Here is an 18,259-nt window from a genome sequence, read left to right on the forward strand (position 1 = left end):
AACAAGAGTTGAAACCACTACCCCCTCATCTTAAATATGCATTTCTTGGTGAGAAGGATAGTTTCTCAGTGATCATCAATTCCACATTGAATGCAGAGGAAGAAGAAAAGCTCCTTATGGTGTTGAAAGCTCACAAAGAGGCTTTGGGGTGGACCATTGATGACTTGAAAGGCATAAGCCCTGCCATATGCATGCACAAGATACTCTTGGAGGAGAATTCCAAACCAGTGGTACAACCTCAAAGAAGATTGAACCCCACAATGAAGGAGGTTGTTCAAAAGGAAGTTCTGAAGTTGTGTAAAGCTGGGATCATCTACCCTATATCTGACAGCCCATGGGTCAGTCCAGTGCAAGTGGTTCCCAAGAAAGGGGGGATGACTGTCATTGTTAATGAGAAGAATGAGCTTATCCCAACACGAACAGTGACAGGGTGGAGAATGTGCATAGACTATAGAAGGCTGAATGATGCTACACGAAAAGACCACTTTCCTCTCCCTTTCATTGATCAGATGCTTGAAAGGTTGGCTGGCCATGCCTACTACTGTTTTCTTGATGGATATTCTGGATATAACCAGATAGTGGTTGACCCCATGGATCAAGAGAAGACCTCCTTCACTTGCCCCTTTGGAGTTTTTGCATATAGGAGAATGCCATTTGGACTTTGCAATGCCCCAGCTACCTTTCAAAGATGCATGCTATCAATATTCTCAGACATGGTAGAAAAATTTATTGAAGTCTTTATGGATGATTTCTCTGTTTTTGGTGATTCCTTCAATACTTGCTTGCACCATCTTACCTTAGTCTTGAAAAGGTGCCAAGAAACCAATTTAGTTTTGAATTGGGAGAAATGCCATTTCATGGTACCCGAAGGCATTGTTCTTGGTCACAAAATTTCAAGTAAGGGTATAGAAGTTGACAAGGCAAAAGTAGAAATCATAGAAAAACTTCCTTTGCCAACTAGTGTGAAAGCTGTTAGAAGTTTCTTAGGGCATGCTGGATTTTATAGGAGATTCATTAAAGATTTTTCCAAAATAGCAAAGCCACTAAGCAATTTGCTGGTGGTAGAAAATCCTTTTATCTTTGATGATGAATGCAAGCATGCTTTTGAAACTCTAAAGGCTAAGCTCACCACAGCACCAATCATCACACCCCCAAGTTGGGGACTACCTTTTGAACTCATGTGTAATGCAAGTAACCTTGCAATTGGCGCTGTGTTGGGGCAAAGGAAGGAAAAGAAGCTTCATGTTATCTACTATGCAAGTAAGGTGTTGAATGAAGCTCAAAAGAACTACACCACAACAGAGAAAGAGTTACTAGCTGTGGTATATGCTTTTGATAAGTTTAGACAATATTTGATTGGATCCAAAGTCTTAGTGTATACTGACCATGCTGCTCTTAAGTATCTTATGTCAAAACAGGATGCCAAACCAAGGCTAATCAGATGGGTGCTACTCCTACAAGAGTTTGACATTGAGATCAAAGATAGAAAGGGCAATGAAAATCAAGTTGCTGATCACTTATCAAGGGTGCCACAAGATGCATGCCAAGACAATCTTCCATCAATAAATGAAGAATTTCCAGATGAACACCTCTTGGAAATTCAACATGTCCCTTGGTTTGCAGACATGGCCAACTACAAGGTGGGGAGAATCATCCCACAAGAGTACACAAAACAACAAGTCAAGAAGCTGCTACATGAGGCTAAGTTCTTCTTCTGGGATGAACCATTCTTGTTCAAAAGATGCCCAGATGGAATGATAAGAAGATGTGTGCCAGAAGGTGAGATGAAGGACATACTATGGCATTGTCACAACTCTAGCTATGGTGGTCATTTTGGGGCTGAAAGAACTGCTGCAAAGGTCCTTCAAAGTGGCTTCTATTGGCCTTCAATCTTCAAGGATGCTAGGGAGTTTGTGAGCCAATGCAATGAATGTCAAAGAACAGGGGGTTTGTCAAAGAAAAATGAGATGCCTCAAAAGTTCATTTTGGAAGTGGAACTCTTTGATTTGTGGGGAATAGATTTCATGGGACCTTTTCCTCCATCCTACACGTTCAAATACATCCTGGTAGCAGTAGAGTATGTCTCCAAATGGGTAGAAGCAATAGCAACCACCACATGTGATACCAACGTGGTCTTGCAATTCCTCAAGAAGAACATCTTCACTAGATTTGGAGTGCCCAAAGGACTCATAAGTGATGGGGGAAGCCACTTCTGCAACAAGCAACTAAACTCCTTACTCCACAAATATGGTGTCACTCACAAAGTAGCCACACCATATCACCCTCAAACCAATGGGCAAGCTGAACTTGCCAACAGAGAGCTAAAAAGGATCTTGGAGAAAACTGTGGGAACAACAAGAAAGGATTGGGTTAGGAAGCTGGATGATGCACTTTGGGCATATAGGACAGCCTTCAAGACACCCATAGGAAGATCTCCGTTCCAGTTGGTGTATGGAAAGGCATGCCACCTCCCTGTGGAGCTTGAGCATAAGGCCTTTTGGGCCACCAAACTTCTGAATCTAGATGCTCAAGCAGCAGGAGAGAAGAGGTTGCTACAACTCAATGAACTTGAAGAGTTCAGATTGGAGGCATATGACAATGCCAGAATATACAAGGAGAGGGCAAAGAGATGGCATGATAAGAGGATCTCTCAAAGAACATTTGAACCGGGCCAAAAGGTGTTGTTATTCAATTCAAGATTGAAGTTTTTCCCTGGGAAGCTGAGGTCTAGATGGACTGGTCCATACACCATCACCAAAGTATCACCTCATGGCTATGTCGAATTACTTGATGAAGCCTCAAAACAAACCTTCACAGCCAATGGACATAGGGTGAAGCACTATTTTGGTGGCCCTTGGAGCAAGGAAGAGAGTGTGCAACTCTTAACATGAGCAAAGAAGCTGCATTGTCAAGCTAAGGACAATAAACAAGCGCTTCATGGGAGGCAACCCATGCACAGGGAGTCTTTTATTTTCATACTTTAGTAACCAATAATGATTAAGTAGACTAGTACATGGTGTATGCAATGCACTAAGTTTGGTGTGGCCAATCTTGAAGTAATGGCAAAAGTGTGCTCTACAACACTTAGCCACAAACTAAGTTTGGTGTCCATACATACACGAAAATGCTAGACTATGGAAAGATAGTCATCTATTTTATTCAAAAAAAAAAAAGAGAAAAAAAACGTGAATTAGCATATAATGTAGGTAAAATACTAAATTTGATGTGGCTATCTTTGGAGTTAATTCCATAGAGCACTTAGTCACAAACTAAGTTTGGTGTCTTTACTTACATTAATAATGCTAGAAAAAATAGATTAGGGAATCAAGTCATAAATTTTAATTTTAGTTTAGTCAATTTTGCATAGGAACATCATCATAAGTTTTTAGCCATTAATGTCACTTTAAGAATCTCAAGCCTTTGGCATTTTGTTGCAGGAAAGAAAGAAAGAAGTGATGGGGAATCTTGGAAGCATATAATGAAAGAAAGAAAGAAATGATGGGGAATCTTGGTGAGTGAGGTCACGGATACACAAGGAAGGGAAGTCACATGAGTTTTGAACTTTGTGCATGGGGAAAAACAAATCAACATGCATTGGGCACAAGGAAGCATGCCATGACCGAGCCTTAAATGCCTTCCCACCAACTGTCACTTTAAACACTTCAACCATATTCATTCATCATTCATTCTTCTACCCCCATAACCTCATTTAAGTATCCGAACTCATACTCAACCTCCAACCTATTCCATGTTTCACAAATTCTAACCTTAAACCTCATCTTTACCAAACAAAACCCTTGAAGCATCACATCTCCTCACATAACCGAAACACTCCAACTCCCCTCACCATCATTTTCTAGCTTGCCTAAGTCACGTTGTGGCCATACATCTATCCCATTCACAACCATTTTCCTTGTGCTTGAGGACAAGCATTCATCTAAGTTTGGTGTGGAAGATTCAACCCTTGCAAGTGAATTTCAATGGCCTCATCATCAAGGGATAGGAGAGGAGATGAAGGACAAGATACCTTTGATGAAAGAAGATTTAAATCCAAGCATAATGAGCGCATCTTTAGTTGGATGTCAAGCAAAGATGTTGTTCCGGAGTTACCTTTCAAGCTAAAGAAAGATGAGTACCCTGAGATACAAAAAATAATCAGAAAAAGGGGATGGGAGCTTCTCTGTGACCAACCTCAAGAAGTGAGCATGCTTCTCATCCATGAGTTCTACACTAATGTGATAAGAGAATATGATGATGAAGAACCATACATGAGCTATGTAAGAGGTGTGGATGTTGATTTTAGCCCGGACACCATCAATAGGGTGCTAAGGGTCAAGCACAAACAGTTCAAACGAGCTAGCTATGAAGAAAGGGTTGAAAATAACCCAAGATATGTGGATGTGGTGAGTGACTTATGCAGAATAGGCACGGATTGGGTGTTGGATTCACATGGACAACCACTCAAGCTTCGGAGAGGTGATCTCATACCTCAAGCAAAAGGATGGCATGACATAGTGAGGAGATCATTGATGTCCACTTCAAATAATTCTGAGGTAACCGTGAATAGAGCAATAATGATCCATTGTATAATGAAAGGAGGAGAAATCAATGTTGGAGACATTATAGCCAAGAACATCATTGACATAGCTCAAAAAGTCAAACAAGACAGCTGGCTAGGATATCCTAGTACTATTCTGCGCCTATGTGAAGAAGCTGGAGTGCCTCTTGAAGAATTTGGAGAAACTGATTTGGTCTCTATTGGAAAGCCTCTCACCCGAGAAAGGTTGGAGTTTATCACCACAACCCAATTGGAAAGGCAACCTTTAGCAAGAAGGAAGAAAAGGAAAGAAGTAAGACAAGAGGAGGAGCCTCAAGAAATGGATGAATCCCACACCTTGAACATGAATCAACTCCAAGCCGCCTTGGACGGAATCTCTGGGCAATACTCACAAATTCAAAGAAGCCAAGAGGAACAAGCTCAACAACAAAGGGACCTTTGGCAGTTGATGGATCAACAAAGAGGTATTCAAGTTCAATGGATGAACCAACAAAATGAGTACCAAGCACACATGATGGAACTACAACAAGAACAATATGCCAAGATACAGGAGGCCATCAACAATTCAACTATGGAACATGAAAAAGCCATGGAGAAAGTGATACAAGAACAAGCTCAACTAAGAATAGAGCAAGCTCAGCAAAGAGAACTTCTCCATAGGTTGGATGCTAGACATGAAACACTCTACAGAGATTTCAATGAAAACAGAATGTTCAGGGAAGCCAGGCACAAGGACAGACTTGACTATGACATATGCACCCAAGAAAAGCTCAGTTACCTCTGTTCCACACCTCCATTACTCAACCCACAAATCAAAACCTTTAATGAAGCTCGCAAGATATTTGAAGAGCAGGAACTTGCAAGGGTGAGATTTAATCAACGGAGGCTAAAGGAGACAATGATAAGCTCAGGAATTTGGCAAGAAGAGGGGGATGCAACAACAATGCAACAAGGAGAACGGAGAAGCAAAAAGAAAGAAGATCCAAAGGGGGATTCAACAACAAAGCAACAAGGAGAGTTAAGAAGTAAAAAGAAACAAGATCCAAAGGGCAAAGGAAAGCAAGGAGAATCAAGCAAAGGAAAAGAGACATGAAGACTAAAGGTGGTGAAGTTCCTTTGTTTTTCTTTATGTTTCTTTATGTTTTATTAAATAAAGAAGATGTATGTCTGAAATATGGTATACCTTCTAGGATGCATTTTCTTTTTGAAGCATTGTCTTTTATGTTGCCCATTCCATGCATCACCACTCACAGATTTGGAATGGTTGCTTGTCTTTAATATTTTTACTTGTCATTGGAATAAAAGATGTAGTTTGAGCAAGAACAGAGAGAAATCTAGCTTAAAAAGGATCATGTTGTCCCATAAGAAAAGTGCTAGTATGTTTATTGTGAAAGAAGCAATGTTCAAGAAATTCAAAAGAATGCTTGCTAATACAAGACTAGTTTGGTTAAGGATCACAAGGACTTTATCAGTAAAAGCACAAATAACCTTGACAATAAAGAAAATAGAGTACAAAGAATGAAAGGCTAGGCATCAATGACAAAATTTGGATATGTGTCTGTGGTGATTGATGTTAAGAGACATACTTGGGCTAGTAAATCCGAGGGGTGCTTCATCACCCGGTAACTTGAGTTAACTAACTCGGGATTATCGATTGAAAAACCCACAATCAAGAGTAGCTCTATAACAGAACATTTAGCAACCCAAAGAGGTGCTGGACACCACTATCCAAACAAAATTTCAATGTTATATGCCTGTGACTGAATGTGTTAAGGAAAGAGGCTTGAGTGAGTAAATCTTTAAGAGTGTCTCAACACTTAACAACTTGAACCAACTGGTTCGGGATTGTTGATTGAAAGCTTATGCTAAAGAGCCGCCTTAAGACAAGATTTCGAGCTTAATTGAAAAAAAGAAAAAAAAAGAAGGAAAAAGAAATAAGCAAAAAAAAATTGGTTCAAGGATCATGTGCTAAGGTATGAAAGAAGTATAGTGAAGTTAACCAATTTAGTAGTGAAGCAAGCATTTTAATTGAAAAAGTTGGATAGTTGTGTTCAATTACAATAAATTAATGATCACACAAGTGAGGATGACATGCTCAATGAGAAATTACTCTCTGGAAGAACATTCAAGTCTTACATCTTAAATTCTTGTGACAAAGTCCTTTATATTTTGCTTGAGGACAAGCAATACTTTAAGTTTGGTGTTGTGATGCAAGTGCATATTTGCTTTATTAGTTAGTTAGTTTAGTTAGTTTTAGCTTAATTTCACTCATTTTCTCTAAATAAACAAGTCCTTTTATGAGTTTTGTTTCCATGTATGATATCAAGGAACATGTTAATTCTAGCCAAATTCATGCAAATGTTTTAAGGAATGCATATATGAATGAGTATGAATGAATCTCATGGAATTTTTGCATGAATTGGTAAGACTTTGAAGCTATTTCCCTTGTTGATGATAGGTGATGAAACAAGGAAGCATGGAAGCAAGAATGATGCAAGCTGGGCAAGAAGTTGGCGTTGCCAACTTGGGTACAATGGGCGTTGTTCTTGGCAACTCCAGGAAGAGGAGTTGGCGTTGCCAACTTGAGGAAGAAGGTGCGTTGTTAAGGACAACGCCAGGCAGCCCTGGAGAAGCAAAGTTGGCGTTGCCAACTCTAGGACCACGTTGCCAACGCCACAACACAAGCAAGTTTGGCAGCCTTGGGAGCAAAGTTGGCGTTGCCAACTTGAGGAGCACGTTGCCAACGCCACACACAAGCAAGGCAAGCTTGGCCCTGGAAGAGGCAAAGTTGGCGTTGCCAACTTGAGAAGGGCGTTGCCAACGTCCACCCAAGCAACAAACAAGCAAGCTTGGCCCTGGAGGAAGACAAGAAGCAAAGTTGGCGTTGCCAACTTGAGAGTGGCGTTGCCAACGCCACACACAAGCAATTTTGGCACTAAAGAGGAGCTCGAGCACGTTATTGAAGCTAGGAAGCATTGGCGTTATCCTTGGCAGCGCCAGAAATGGGTGCTTGGCTAGGCACCAAGTCTTGGTGCCAACCAAGTTCCCAACGCCCACCATGCACGTTGCCAACGTCCCCAAGCCTTGCCAACCAAGTTGCTAACGTCCCCAAGCCTTGCCAACCAAGTTGCTAACGTCCACAAGCCTCACCATTCACGTTGCCAACGCCAAAATCAAGTTGCCAACGCCAAGCCTCACCATGCACGTTGCCAACGCCCATAGGCCTTGCCATGCACGTTGCCAACGTGGGAAGCATTGTTTAGAGCCTTGGAAAGGGCTCGAGCACGTTGCCAACGTGCTGAAGAGAAGGAGTTATCCACAACAACGCCAGGAAATTGTGGTGCACGTTGCTAACTTGGAATATAAGGGCGTTATCCACAACAACTCCAACAAGGCAGCCTGAACATGTCCACTTCAATGGAAGATATCTTGAGCTACAGAGATCCAAATTGAGTGCTTCCAGTTGCGTTGGAAAGCTGACATTCAGAGCTTTCCAACCATATATAATAGTCTATGGTGGAGCACAAAATTGAAGCCAAACCAGAGTCATCTTTAGACCCTAAAAACAAGAACATGAAGTGAAATTCAAGGGAGCTAGAGATGAGCCTTGGATGTGGGATCGAGCACGTTGCCAACGTGCATTAAGGGGGCGTGTTTTGCAACAACGCCAGCCTCAAGCCCCTGCCGTGGGAGGCTAGGCACGAGCACGTTGCCAACTTGGGAGTTAAGGTGCGTTTTTGGCCACAACTTGGCAACAACTTGGCAGCTTGACCTTACCTTCTTTGAGGAACCATAACTTGAGCTAGGAAAGTCCAATTGAGGTGATTCCAGTGGCATTAGAAAATAGACATCAAGAGCTTTCCAATGATGTATAATAGTACATATTGAGGCTGAAGGTTGACACTCAAATTTTGGGCCACATTTAGCATGAAAGTAGAGCTAAGAAGAGGAGAAGCAAGTTGTTGGCAACAACTTGGGCTAGCAACGCCCAAGTCTCATACTTCACTTCCAGGAAAATGTCTTGCACGTTGCCAACGTGCATTTGGCCTGGAGTTAGTGCCAATAACGCCAAGCCAATGGGCCAGAATCATGATGAATGAACTCTTCCTTTCCAAGTCTAGCAACACTTCCAATTGAGCCAAGAATTCAACAAAGAGGAAGCCCATATTGCCAATCCAATTCAAGATCTTTGAAAGAGTTTTAGGAGTAGTATAAATAGAAGAGATTGATGTACTTGTAGGGGACTTTTTTTACACTTTTGAATACTTTTTAACACTTAGAATTTTTATTCACTTTTAGCACTTTTACTTGGCTTTTGTTAGAACTTCCGGGTACTCTCCCGGAAAGCTCATCTTTGGTTTTCTATTGGAATTGTTCTTCTTCATCTTCAAGTTTTAAGTACTTCATTCTTCTTCTTCTTCTTCCTTTACATTTAGTTTAATTTTGATTTATGGCAATTGTTGTTGAGATTGGAGCAATGACTCACTAAACCCCACTTTCATTAGGGGGAGGAGCTCTGTTGGTTGGAATGGATTGGTGAACCCATCTTCTCCTTCTCAATTCTAGTGGTTGATCTAAAGAGGGAACTCTTGCTCTTCAAAGATTCAACCACCATCGAGAGAGGGGTTAATCTATATGAATTATGTGGTGAATTTGAGGAATGAGCCACATAATTCAGTTTAGAGTTCATCCTTTCATGATTTCCTTAATCAAGATACCTTGGTTAGTATGTGAGATGTAACTCTCCTTGGTTGAGATTATGAAAATTGTGTGGCTGGATTAGATTGGAACTTCATCTCTTCTCATGAACAAATAGATCACGAGAGTGGCATTTGGTTATGTTGAGAGAGATTGAATCACCAAGAGATTGGGATTCAATCACCCACTTGCCATAGATCTATACCCTTGATTGAGAAGGATTTTGACTAACATCAATTCATGAAAACTAACATCTCTGATCCCTAATGATCCTCTCTATCATTAATTCTCATTTCTCTTGTTCTAGTTATTTGATTACCCATTTCCCAATCCCCTTCTACATTCTGTCTATTTACTACTCTTGTTATTTACATTCTGTTCATTTACTTCTTGCCATTTACTCTTATGTTCTTTAAATTTCTGCAACCTTTAATTCCTTGCAATTTATCTTTGATGTCATTTAAGTTTCTTGCACTTTAAGTTTCCGTCATTTACTTTCATCTTATTACTATGTTCTAGTTCTCTATTTGCCATTTAAATTCTTGCAATTATGTTCAAAAATCAAAATGCTAATGAAATCAAAACTATGTTTGCTTGACTAAATTTACCAATTAACTAAAGTTGCTTAATCTACCAATCTCCGTGGGATCGACCTCACTCTTAGTGAGTTTTATTACTTGATACGACCCGGTATACTTGCCGGTTGTACGTGAATGGGACAACTATCCAAATTGTGATTGGGAAGGACAAAACCAAAGAGAATTCAATATTTCCTATCCCATCCATCAAGAGCCCTCACCTCTTAATTATCCAACCTCATCTCCAAATTTTTCATATCAAAATTCTTCACCACTTGAGTTTGCCTCAACACAAAATTCTTTCCAAAATCCATACAATTCAATTCATCAACCACAAAATTCATTTCACTATACAGAAAAATCATTTCAAAATTCACAAAATTCATTTCACAACTCACAAAACTCCTTTCATACTCCCCAAAATGACTTCACCACAACACATCCATATCCACAAAATTACTCCCAACCTTCATCTTTGGAGCTAATAGTTGAGGATCACCTTCAATGGTCTAGAGAAATATTAGAATCTTGGAAAGAACAAGAAATCCTCTGCAAGAAAATAGATGGGCACTTAGAGCAAATAAGGAAACACTTCGGGTTGCCAAGCAGTGAGGATGAAGACCAATTTGTGGGTGAGGAAGTGGAAAAAGAAGAACAAAAGGTCCATGTGTCAAGTGAAATTTCAATGAAGAATGAGGTGATTGAGAATGAAATTGAACTTGAGGTGATAAAGGAACATGAACATTCACAACCCTCACAAACTTCCCTTGAATTTGTGATCGAAAAATATGAAGAGGAGATGAAGAAATCTTGGGAAGATCAACAAACCTCCTCCATAGAAGAGCTATTAAAGCAAATGTTTAGTGTAAAAGAGGAATTGGAAGAGCAAGAAAAAGAGGCCCCTATACCAAGTAAAATCCCAATGAAGAATGAGGTTGTAAGGGAGGAAAACAACCAAGGGAGTCCACACTCCAATGAAGTAGAAAGTTGTATGGAAGATGATTTAATTGAACCATCAATCCAAGAGGTTCTTGATGAAGAGGACACTCCAACCATCACACAACACCTAAGTCTTGAAATCAAGGAAGTGAAGGCAATCAATAAAAACATTCAAAGAAGGATTGTGACCAAGAAACAAAAGACAACATCCATGAAAAAGAGAAGGTCAACAAAAAGCAATCCAACCCCCACCCCAACAAGCAAGAGGAATCAAGCTAATAACAACAAAAGAAGGCTTGTTAGGAGACAATCAAATCAAGGGGCATCAATTTTCTCTTCTTCTCCCTTGAAGTCATTTCTTTTAACCAATTGGAAGAAGAGGAAGAAAATTAAGAACCACATGTCAAGCTAATGACATTAAAAGAGCGCTTGTTGGGAGGCAACCCAACTGTTGGTAACATTTTCTTTCCTTGCTTAGTTTACTTTCAATAATTTGGCATATGATTGCATTCTAAGTTTGGTGTTGCATGCAACAATTTGATCTTCAATCTTTAGTGGGTACTTGCATCATTCTAAAATGAAAGTGTCACACTAAGTTTGGTGTTGCCACTTACCTTTCATGCATAGTACCATGCACAACTCACTTATTGATGTAATCATATTGTCTCTTTTCTTTGTGCCTTGATTGTCATCTTTAATTTTTGCTTGCTTAAACACATGCATTACTTACATCTCTTTCTTGAAGACATTCATGATTAATCATAAATTCCACCACCATTATTTTATTTGTTGCTTGAGGACAAGCAATCATTCTAAGTTTGGTGTTGGGGAAGGAAGGAGTAGGAGGAAAATGACAATAACAAAGATGAAGATCTACAAGGTGGTTAAGTTCTTTTTCCTCTTATTTATCTTCTATACTTTCAATTGCATGATTGTCTTCCATTTCTTTTATATGCATGCGTGTTCTTCTTTTTGGAAAAGCATAGCTTGATATTTGAATTGCAACATGTTGCTTTTACATCATAACTACCATTTTGAATTTTGTGAGTCAAAGTAATTAAGTATCATGATCATAAACAAACAAGGTAATTATAGAAGAATCTAGCATGAGCATATAAGTATTGGAAGGCTAGCATGACTATTGTTGCTCAATTACATTTGAATTTGTTTAATTAAAGTTTTCATCTAGGACATTTTATGAAATGTTTGAAATATTGAAAACCTTGAACAAGCAAATCAATTAAAAGATTAAGAAAGAAAAAGGGAAAAATGAGAAAGTTGAAGACTCTGAGTACCAATGACATTTCATTAGTCAAGTACTTGTGGTGTTTATGTATCAAGCAAAAAGCTTGAAAACAAAACACTTAGAGTCAAGACTAGGCTCAAGTGCAAAGCACTCCCTCAAAGCTCAAGGCTCTAAGCACCAATGATTAGAAGGAAAGTAAAGAAAAGGAATAAATGAGCTTAAAAAGTCCTCTAATTAAATGCTTGTGGTGCTTATGTATCAAGTGGTAATACTTGAAAACAAAGCATTTAGAGTCAAAGCTTTTAACTAATGGTGCAAAGCACCCAAGAAGCTAAGCTAAGAAAAAGATGAAAAGCTTGTTTCAAGTAAAGAACATAAAGAAAAATATTTCATAAAATGAGCTAGATAGAAGCATCAATCATTGGAATTTCTTTTGAGATTGTAGCATGCATAATAAACTAGCCAACCATGAACATTTAATTGCTATTCTTCTCACCTTGGATTGTCAATCTTTATTGAATGATTCTTTGTTTGCTTGAGGACAAGCAAAGTTTAAGTTTGGTGTTGTGATGACTACGCATCATGTTATGTTTTTCTATGCTTTTTCATATAAAAATCAATTCATAATGCTTAATTATGGGAGTGTTTTGGTGATTAAATTGAATATTGCTTTGATTGCTTGAGTTAATAAATTTTGTAGGAAATTATGGAAAATGAAGCAATAAAAGCACTAATAGAGGAAGCACACTCCCAAGGTGGCAAAAAGTTGGAAACAAACTCAAAGAGAAGCAAAGAGGATTTGCAACCCTGACCTCTTCACACTCCAACAAAAATAACTCGAGCTACAAAGCTCCAAATGAAGTGATCTCAGTGTCATTAGAAAGTAGACTTCTAGAGCTTTCCAACCATATATAACACTTTATAGTTGACACTGATTTGAGGGGACAAATTGCTATTCGTTTAGCTTCACAATTTCAGCGTAAAACAAGTCCCTGCAGTTCGCCAGACTGACCTCTTCACCTTCAAAAGATCATAACTTGGGCTAGAGAAGTCCAATTGACATGCTTCCAGCGGCGTTGGAAAGCTGAGATCTAGGGCTTTCCAAAGATATATAATAATCTATAGTGGACATTCAATTTGGAGACCCAAACAGACCAATACTTCAGCGTGTAAGGTTTTTCCAAACCTTCAAAAGCCCAAATGCCACTTCAATGACACTCCACATTGGGCCACTTCCAAATACTCCAATCCCTTCATTTATTCTTCAATGTTTCAAGCTTCTATGAAGGGAGTTAAAAGTTCACAAGCCCAAGTCAAGCCACAAGTAACAATCAATCAAGGCCACAAGAATCATCTAGAAGTAATTAGGAAATTTGCATTTGATTGTAATTTCATTTGAATTTGTAATTTAGGTAGCTTATAAATATGGCCTTAGATTCATCATTTGGGAGACACCATGGAGGGGTGGAGGTGACTCCACTCCCCTTTCACTCTCATTCTCTTCTCTTCTTCTATTTTCTTTCATTCACACTTTTGTAAATATTTTTGTTATGATGAGTTTCTAATTTCCAACATTTGGGAGAGAGAGCTCTATTGCAATTTAATGGGTTGATTTATTTTCATTCTTCATCTTCAATTCTTCTTTCATTGTTTCTTTAGAGAGAGTCTTTGTGCTTCAAAGATCTAATTACTATCGAGAGAGGGATTAGATCTATTTAAATTCTATGATGAACTTGAGAAAGGAGTCATAGAATTTAGTTTGAGGCTCTTCTCTCACAACTCTCTTGATTGATAATTCTTAGCTTGATATGTGAGATGTAATCACTTTGAATTGAAATCTTGAGGGTTGTGTGGCTCTAAATTAGAGACCATTCTTCATCTCTTCTCATGAGCAATTAGATCAAGAGATTGGCAATTGATCAAGTTAAGAGAAATCAAATCACCAAGAGATTGGGGTTTGATTACTTATGATTTGCCAAGAGATCAATGATTGCATGATTGAAGTGGAGATGAGAATTGTTGATCTTGAGAATGCAATATCTCTTGATCCCAATGTTAATTTCATTCTTAATTCTTGTTATTTACTTCTTGTCTTTAATTCTTGTCATTTAATTGTTCTCTTTAAATTCTTGTCATTTACTTATGCCTTCCAAGTGTTTGTAGAAATACTTCACTTGGTTTTACTTTCTAGTCATTTACTTTCTTACACTTTACTTTCTTGTACTTTCTATTCCTTGCAATTTACATTCTTGCACTTTAATTTTTAGCACTTTAATTTCTTGTCATTTACTTTCCTTGCACTTTATTGCTTTTCTTTAATTTCAAGTCATTTACATTTCTTGTTGCTTATCACTCAAACATGAATCGTCTAACTAGAACAATTAATTAACTATTGCTTGCTTAATCCATTAATCCTCGTGGGATCGACCTCACTCTAAGTGAGTTTTACTACTTGATACGACCCGGTATACTTGCCGGTAAATACGTGAAATCAAATTTTTACGTATCAATAAGGGGATGAAAGCATTTTTGTAGATTGAACCCTTTTGATCTTCTGTGTTTTTTCCAATTCTAACTGACTAAACAAGTAAGAGACTACTTGCTATATTATGCATATTGACGTTAGGATTTTTGCTAGTAAAAAATTTTATAAAAAATAGTCGCGTTGTAGATATAGTTTCTAAACCAACAAAAATTCTTTCGTGCAAACGTTTTGGTTGTCACAAGTAACAAACCCCTAAATAAATTGATAACCGAGTATTTAAACCTCGGGTCATCTTCTCAAGGAATTGTAGGGAGGTTTGTTCTTATTATTGGCTATGAAAAAGTAAAATTGGGGTTTTTGGAATTTGGGCAATGGGCACAAGTATATTTTCAAAGCAATAAAAATAAATAAATAACTGTAAAATAAACTCTTGGCAAGGTATAAGAACTGAAAGTCCTATCCTTATCAATTGTGATGAGAATTGGATTTTAATCCCACTTAGTTAACCTTTACTAACCAAAGGAAGGTCAAGTGGACTAATTAATTTGATACCTAAAGTCCTAGTCTTTCCTTTGGAAAGGCTAGAGTTATTGGAACTCAAATTAATTAGCAACTCCCAATTTCAACCACTGCTTTATTTGACAGCTCAAGCGTTACCAATTACTCAACCAAAGCCAAAAGGGTAACAGGAAAAACCAAATTATTTATATAAATAAAAGACAGCAATTATCAATCTGAAATATCTCAAATAACATTAATTAAGAAAATCAATCTAAACATGGAACATTGAAAATAAATAAATACAAAGAACCTGGGATTGAGAGTCATTCCTAAAACTAAGAGAAGTCCTAAATCCTAATTTCTAAAAACTCTACCTAAATCCTAAAGAGAGAGAGGAGAGAACCTCTCTCAAAATTAGATGTAAATCATGGAAAGTGAATTATGAGAGCATGATCATGAATGGATGCATTCCCCCACTTTATAGCATCTAATCTGTGTGTTCTGGGCTGAAAACTGGGTCAAAAACAGCCCAGAAATCACTCCCAGCGCTTTTTGGTCCGTACAGGTCGCGGAAGAGTGACACGGAGGCGTCGTCCATGCGGCCGCGCGGATTGAGGTTCGCAGATGCGACGCGGACGCGTCATTCACGCGTTCGCATCGCCTAACTTCGGAGCAGCTATGGTAAATTATATATCAAATCGAAGCTCCGGACGTTAGCTTACCAACGCAACTAAAACCGCGTCGTTTGGACCTCTGTAGCTCAAGTTATAGCTGTTTGAGTGCGAAGAGGTCAGGCTGGACAGCTTAGCAATTTCTTCAACTTCTTGTATTCCTTCCACTTTTGCATGCTTCCTTTCCATCCTCTGAGCCATTCTTGCCCTGTAATCCCTGAAATCACTTAACACACATATCAAGGCATCTAATGGTAATAAGAGAGGATTAAATAAAAGAAAATAAAAGCCAAAGAAGCATGTTTTCAATCATAGAACAAATTCTGGGAAGGAATTGTAAAACATGCAAATCATATGAATAAATGCATGAAAGATTGATAAAATCCACTCAATTAAGCACAAGATAAACCATAAAATAGTGGTTTATCAACCTCCCCACACTTAAACATTAGCATGTCCTCATGCTAAGCTCAAGAGAAGCTATAAAGGAGTTGAGATGAATGATAGAATGTATAAAATGCAACCTATCTATATGAATGTAACTACATGCAAAATGTTTCTACCTACTTGGTTAAAAGTAAATAAGTTCTCCAAGACAAAAATAATTCAAATTCCACTAATTCAAATCATATAAAATAAAGACAAGTAAACTTGTAAGAAGATAGCTCATGAAAGAAGGGAACATAGAATCAAGCATTGAACCCTCACAGGAAGTGTATATCACTCTAATCTCTCAAGTGTCTAGGGTCAATCACTCTACTCTTCCCTAGTCATACTTTCTAAACCTTGTTCTTCATCTAACCAATCAACAAATATTTAGCATACCAATGCAAACATCATGAGGTCTTTTTAGGGATGTAATGGGGGTGAGGTAAAGGTAAGGATATATGTATGGTCTAGTGAGCTTTATAAAGTGAATCCTTGATTAGTCTAAGATCTCACCTAACATATACATACTTTATACAATTTTAGAATACTTTACCTAACTACCCAAATCTTTCCCACTTTTGTATTACAAGCTCATGTATCAAACTTATTTTTGAATTTTGTCCCATGTGCATTGATCCTTTTTATTTTGCATTTCGGGTAATATTATTTTTCTTCTCTTTTCTTTTTTTTTTCTCTTTTTTTTTGTATCCCATTATTTAATTACTTAATATTTTTTTTTCAATGCACATGGTAATTTAATTATTTTGATTTCACATGAGCATGCTTCCCAAAACTTTTATTTTGAAATGTCTTTATTCTTTTTAACTTTCTACATTTATTTTTATCATCCATGTTCCCATAAGGTTCCCCACACTTAAACAATACACAATTTCTATCTTAAGCTAACCAAGGATTCAACTTAGGATTTTTATGTTGTTTTTCTGCTTAAGGCTAGTAATGTGGTTATACAACATGAGGGGATTAAAAGCTCAAGGGGGCTAACAAGGGTGATGTAAAGGTAGGCTAATTTGGGTAAAAAAGGAAGAGTATATAAAGAAATTAGAGGTTTGTTCTGTTTGATTCTATATGAAGCTTCCTATCACCTAGTGAACCATAATTTTCATCTTGAGAAAGTGCTTTTTGGGTTAAATTGTACCTTTTTAGAGGGAATGGGCAAAGGCCAAGAGGGACTTACAAGAAGAGCGGGAAAATATGTGGAGACTCATGCATGATCGTGATCAAACCATAAAGAATACTATGCGGCAGGTTGAAGATTTGAGCAAAGAGTTAGCTAATGCATTGTCTGTTGCTGCATCTGTTGAATCTAGGACTGCTGTGGCTGAGGTACATGTTTTAGATTTACACTTTTATATGCTTTATATGTTGGCAAAATTCTCTTAGCAAACTGTTGGACGATGAAGATAACTTTATTCCATATACACAGGCAAAACTCTTTGGCCTTCAAAGAAAAATGGGTTCCATTAACGATAAGGTTTAGTTTCTTCTATAGTTTTTCTTTAATTTTTCAATGATCTTGCTTGTAGTTAGACAAGAGCCATGAATGGGAGAAGCTTGCAAGTCCACCTGCATGTCTATGGTTTTCCATCGAAGGAAATATACTATACTAAATTATGTGTAGCATGTACCTGCCATTACTTTGGTATGGTATATTGTTAAATGTTGATTAGAAAGGGATATGATATGTTGTTATATAAGAGCTAAATTTTTGCAAACGAAAATTGTGTTAGTGGAGGTTTCTTGTACATTTTTATGGTTATTTTATTCTTTTTTATGGTAAACTGTGTATATATATTATTTTTACACAATAGCTATTTTTTTTGTTTATTATAATTTATTTTATTACTGATAACTGATTGTAGGTTTTTGAAAAGGTTGGTGTAAGTGGATTTCTATGTAGCTCAAGTGATGTGGTGAGTGTAGAAAAAAATAACTTAATTTGGCTTCGGTTGCTGTTCCGAGGGTTACCTGAAACTGTAGGTCGATCTCGTCCGAGATCTCCTGTGTGGATCGGAGTTGTTGTGTCCGACTTGTTGGACTAGGTGATGGTGCTGATCCTTCGTCCCCCGGAGGGTGGGGGTACCTGCAAGGGACTCCGATGCTTAAGTTAGCAAGGGTATTAAGCAGGTAGTGAGT

At 38.0% G+C, this 18,259-nt stretch overlaps 1 protein-coding gene across 1 annotated transcript; it reads left to right on the forward strand.

The window, feature by feature from the left end:
- Positions 1–857: 857 nt before the first annotated feature.
- LOC130966412 (uncharacterized) lies at positions 858–17,603 on the forward strand. Its single transcript, XM_057891210.1, has 5 exons — positions 858–1,267; positions 1,649–1,784; positions 1,920–2,768; positions 17,270–17,449; positions 17,550–17,603. The coding sequence occupies exons 1-5, from the start codon at positions 858–860 to the stop codon at positions 17,601–17,603; spliced, it is 1,629 nt and encodes a 542-aa protein (XP_057747193.1).
- The last annotated feature ends 656 nt before the right edge of the window (positions 17,604–18,259 follow it).

This window comes from Arachis stenosperma, chromosome 3, assembly GCF_014773155.1.
Source record: "Arachis stenosperma cultivar V10309 chromosome 3, arast.V10309.gnm1.PFL2, whole genome shotgun sequence".
NCBI classification, from domain to species: domain Eukaryota; kingdom Viridiplantae; phylum Streptophyta; class Magnoliopsida; order Fabales; family Fabaceae; genus Arachis; species Arachis stenosperma.

Coding starts and splice junctions, on each gene's coding strand:
- LOC130966412 (XM_057891210.1), top strand. CDS start 858: ATGGTACCCGAAGGCATTGTTCTTGGTCACAAAATTTCAAGTAAGGGT. Junction 1,785..1,919: donor GATGTGTGCCAGAAGGTGAG/ATGAAGGACATA, acceptor GAGTTTGTGAGC/CAATGCAATGAATGTCAAAG. Junction 2,769..17,269: donor CCATCACCAAAGTATCACCT/CATGGCTATGTC, acceptor GTACCTTTTTAG/AGGGAATGGGCAAAGGCCAA.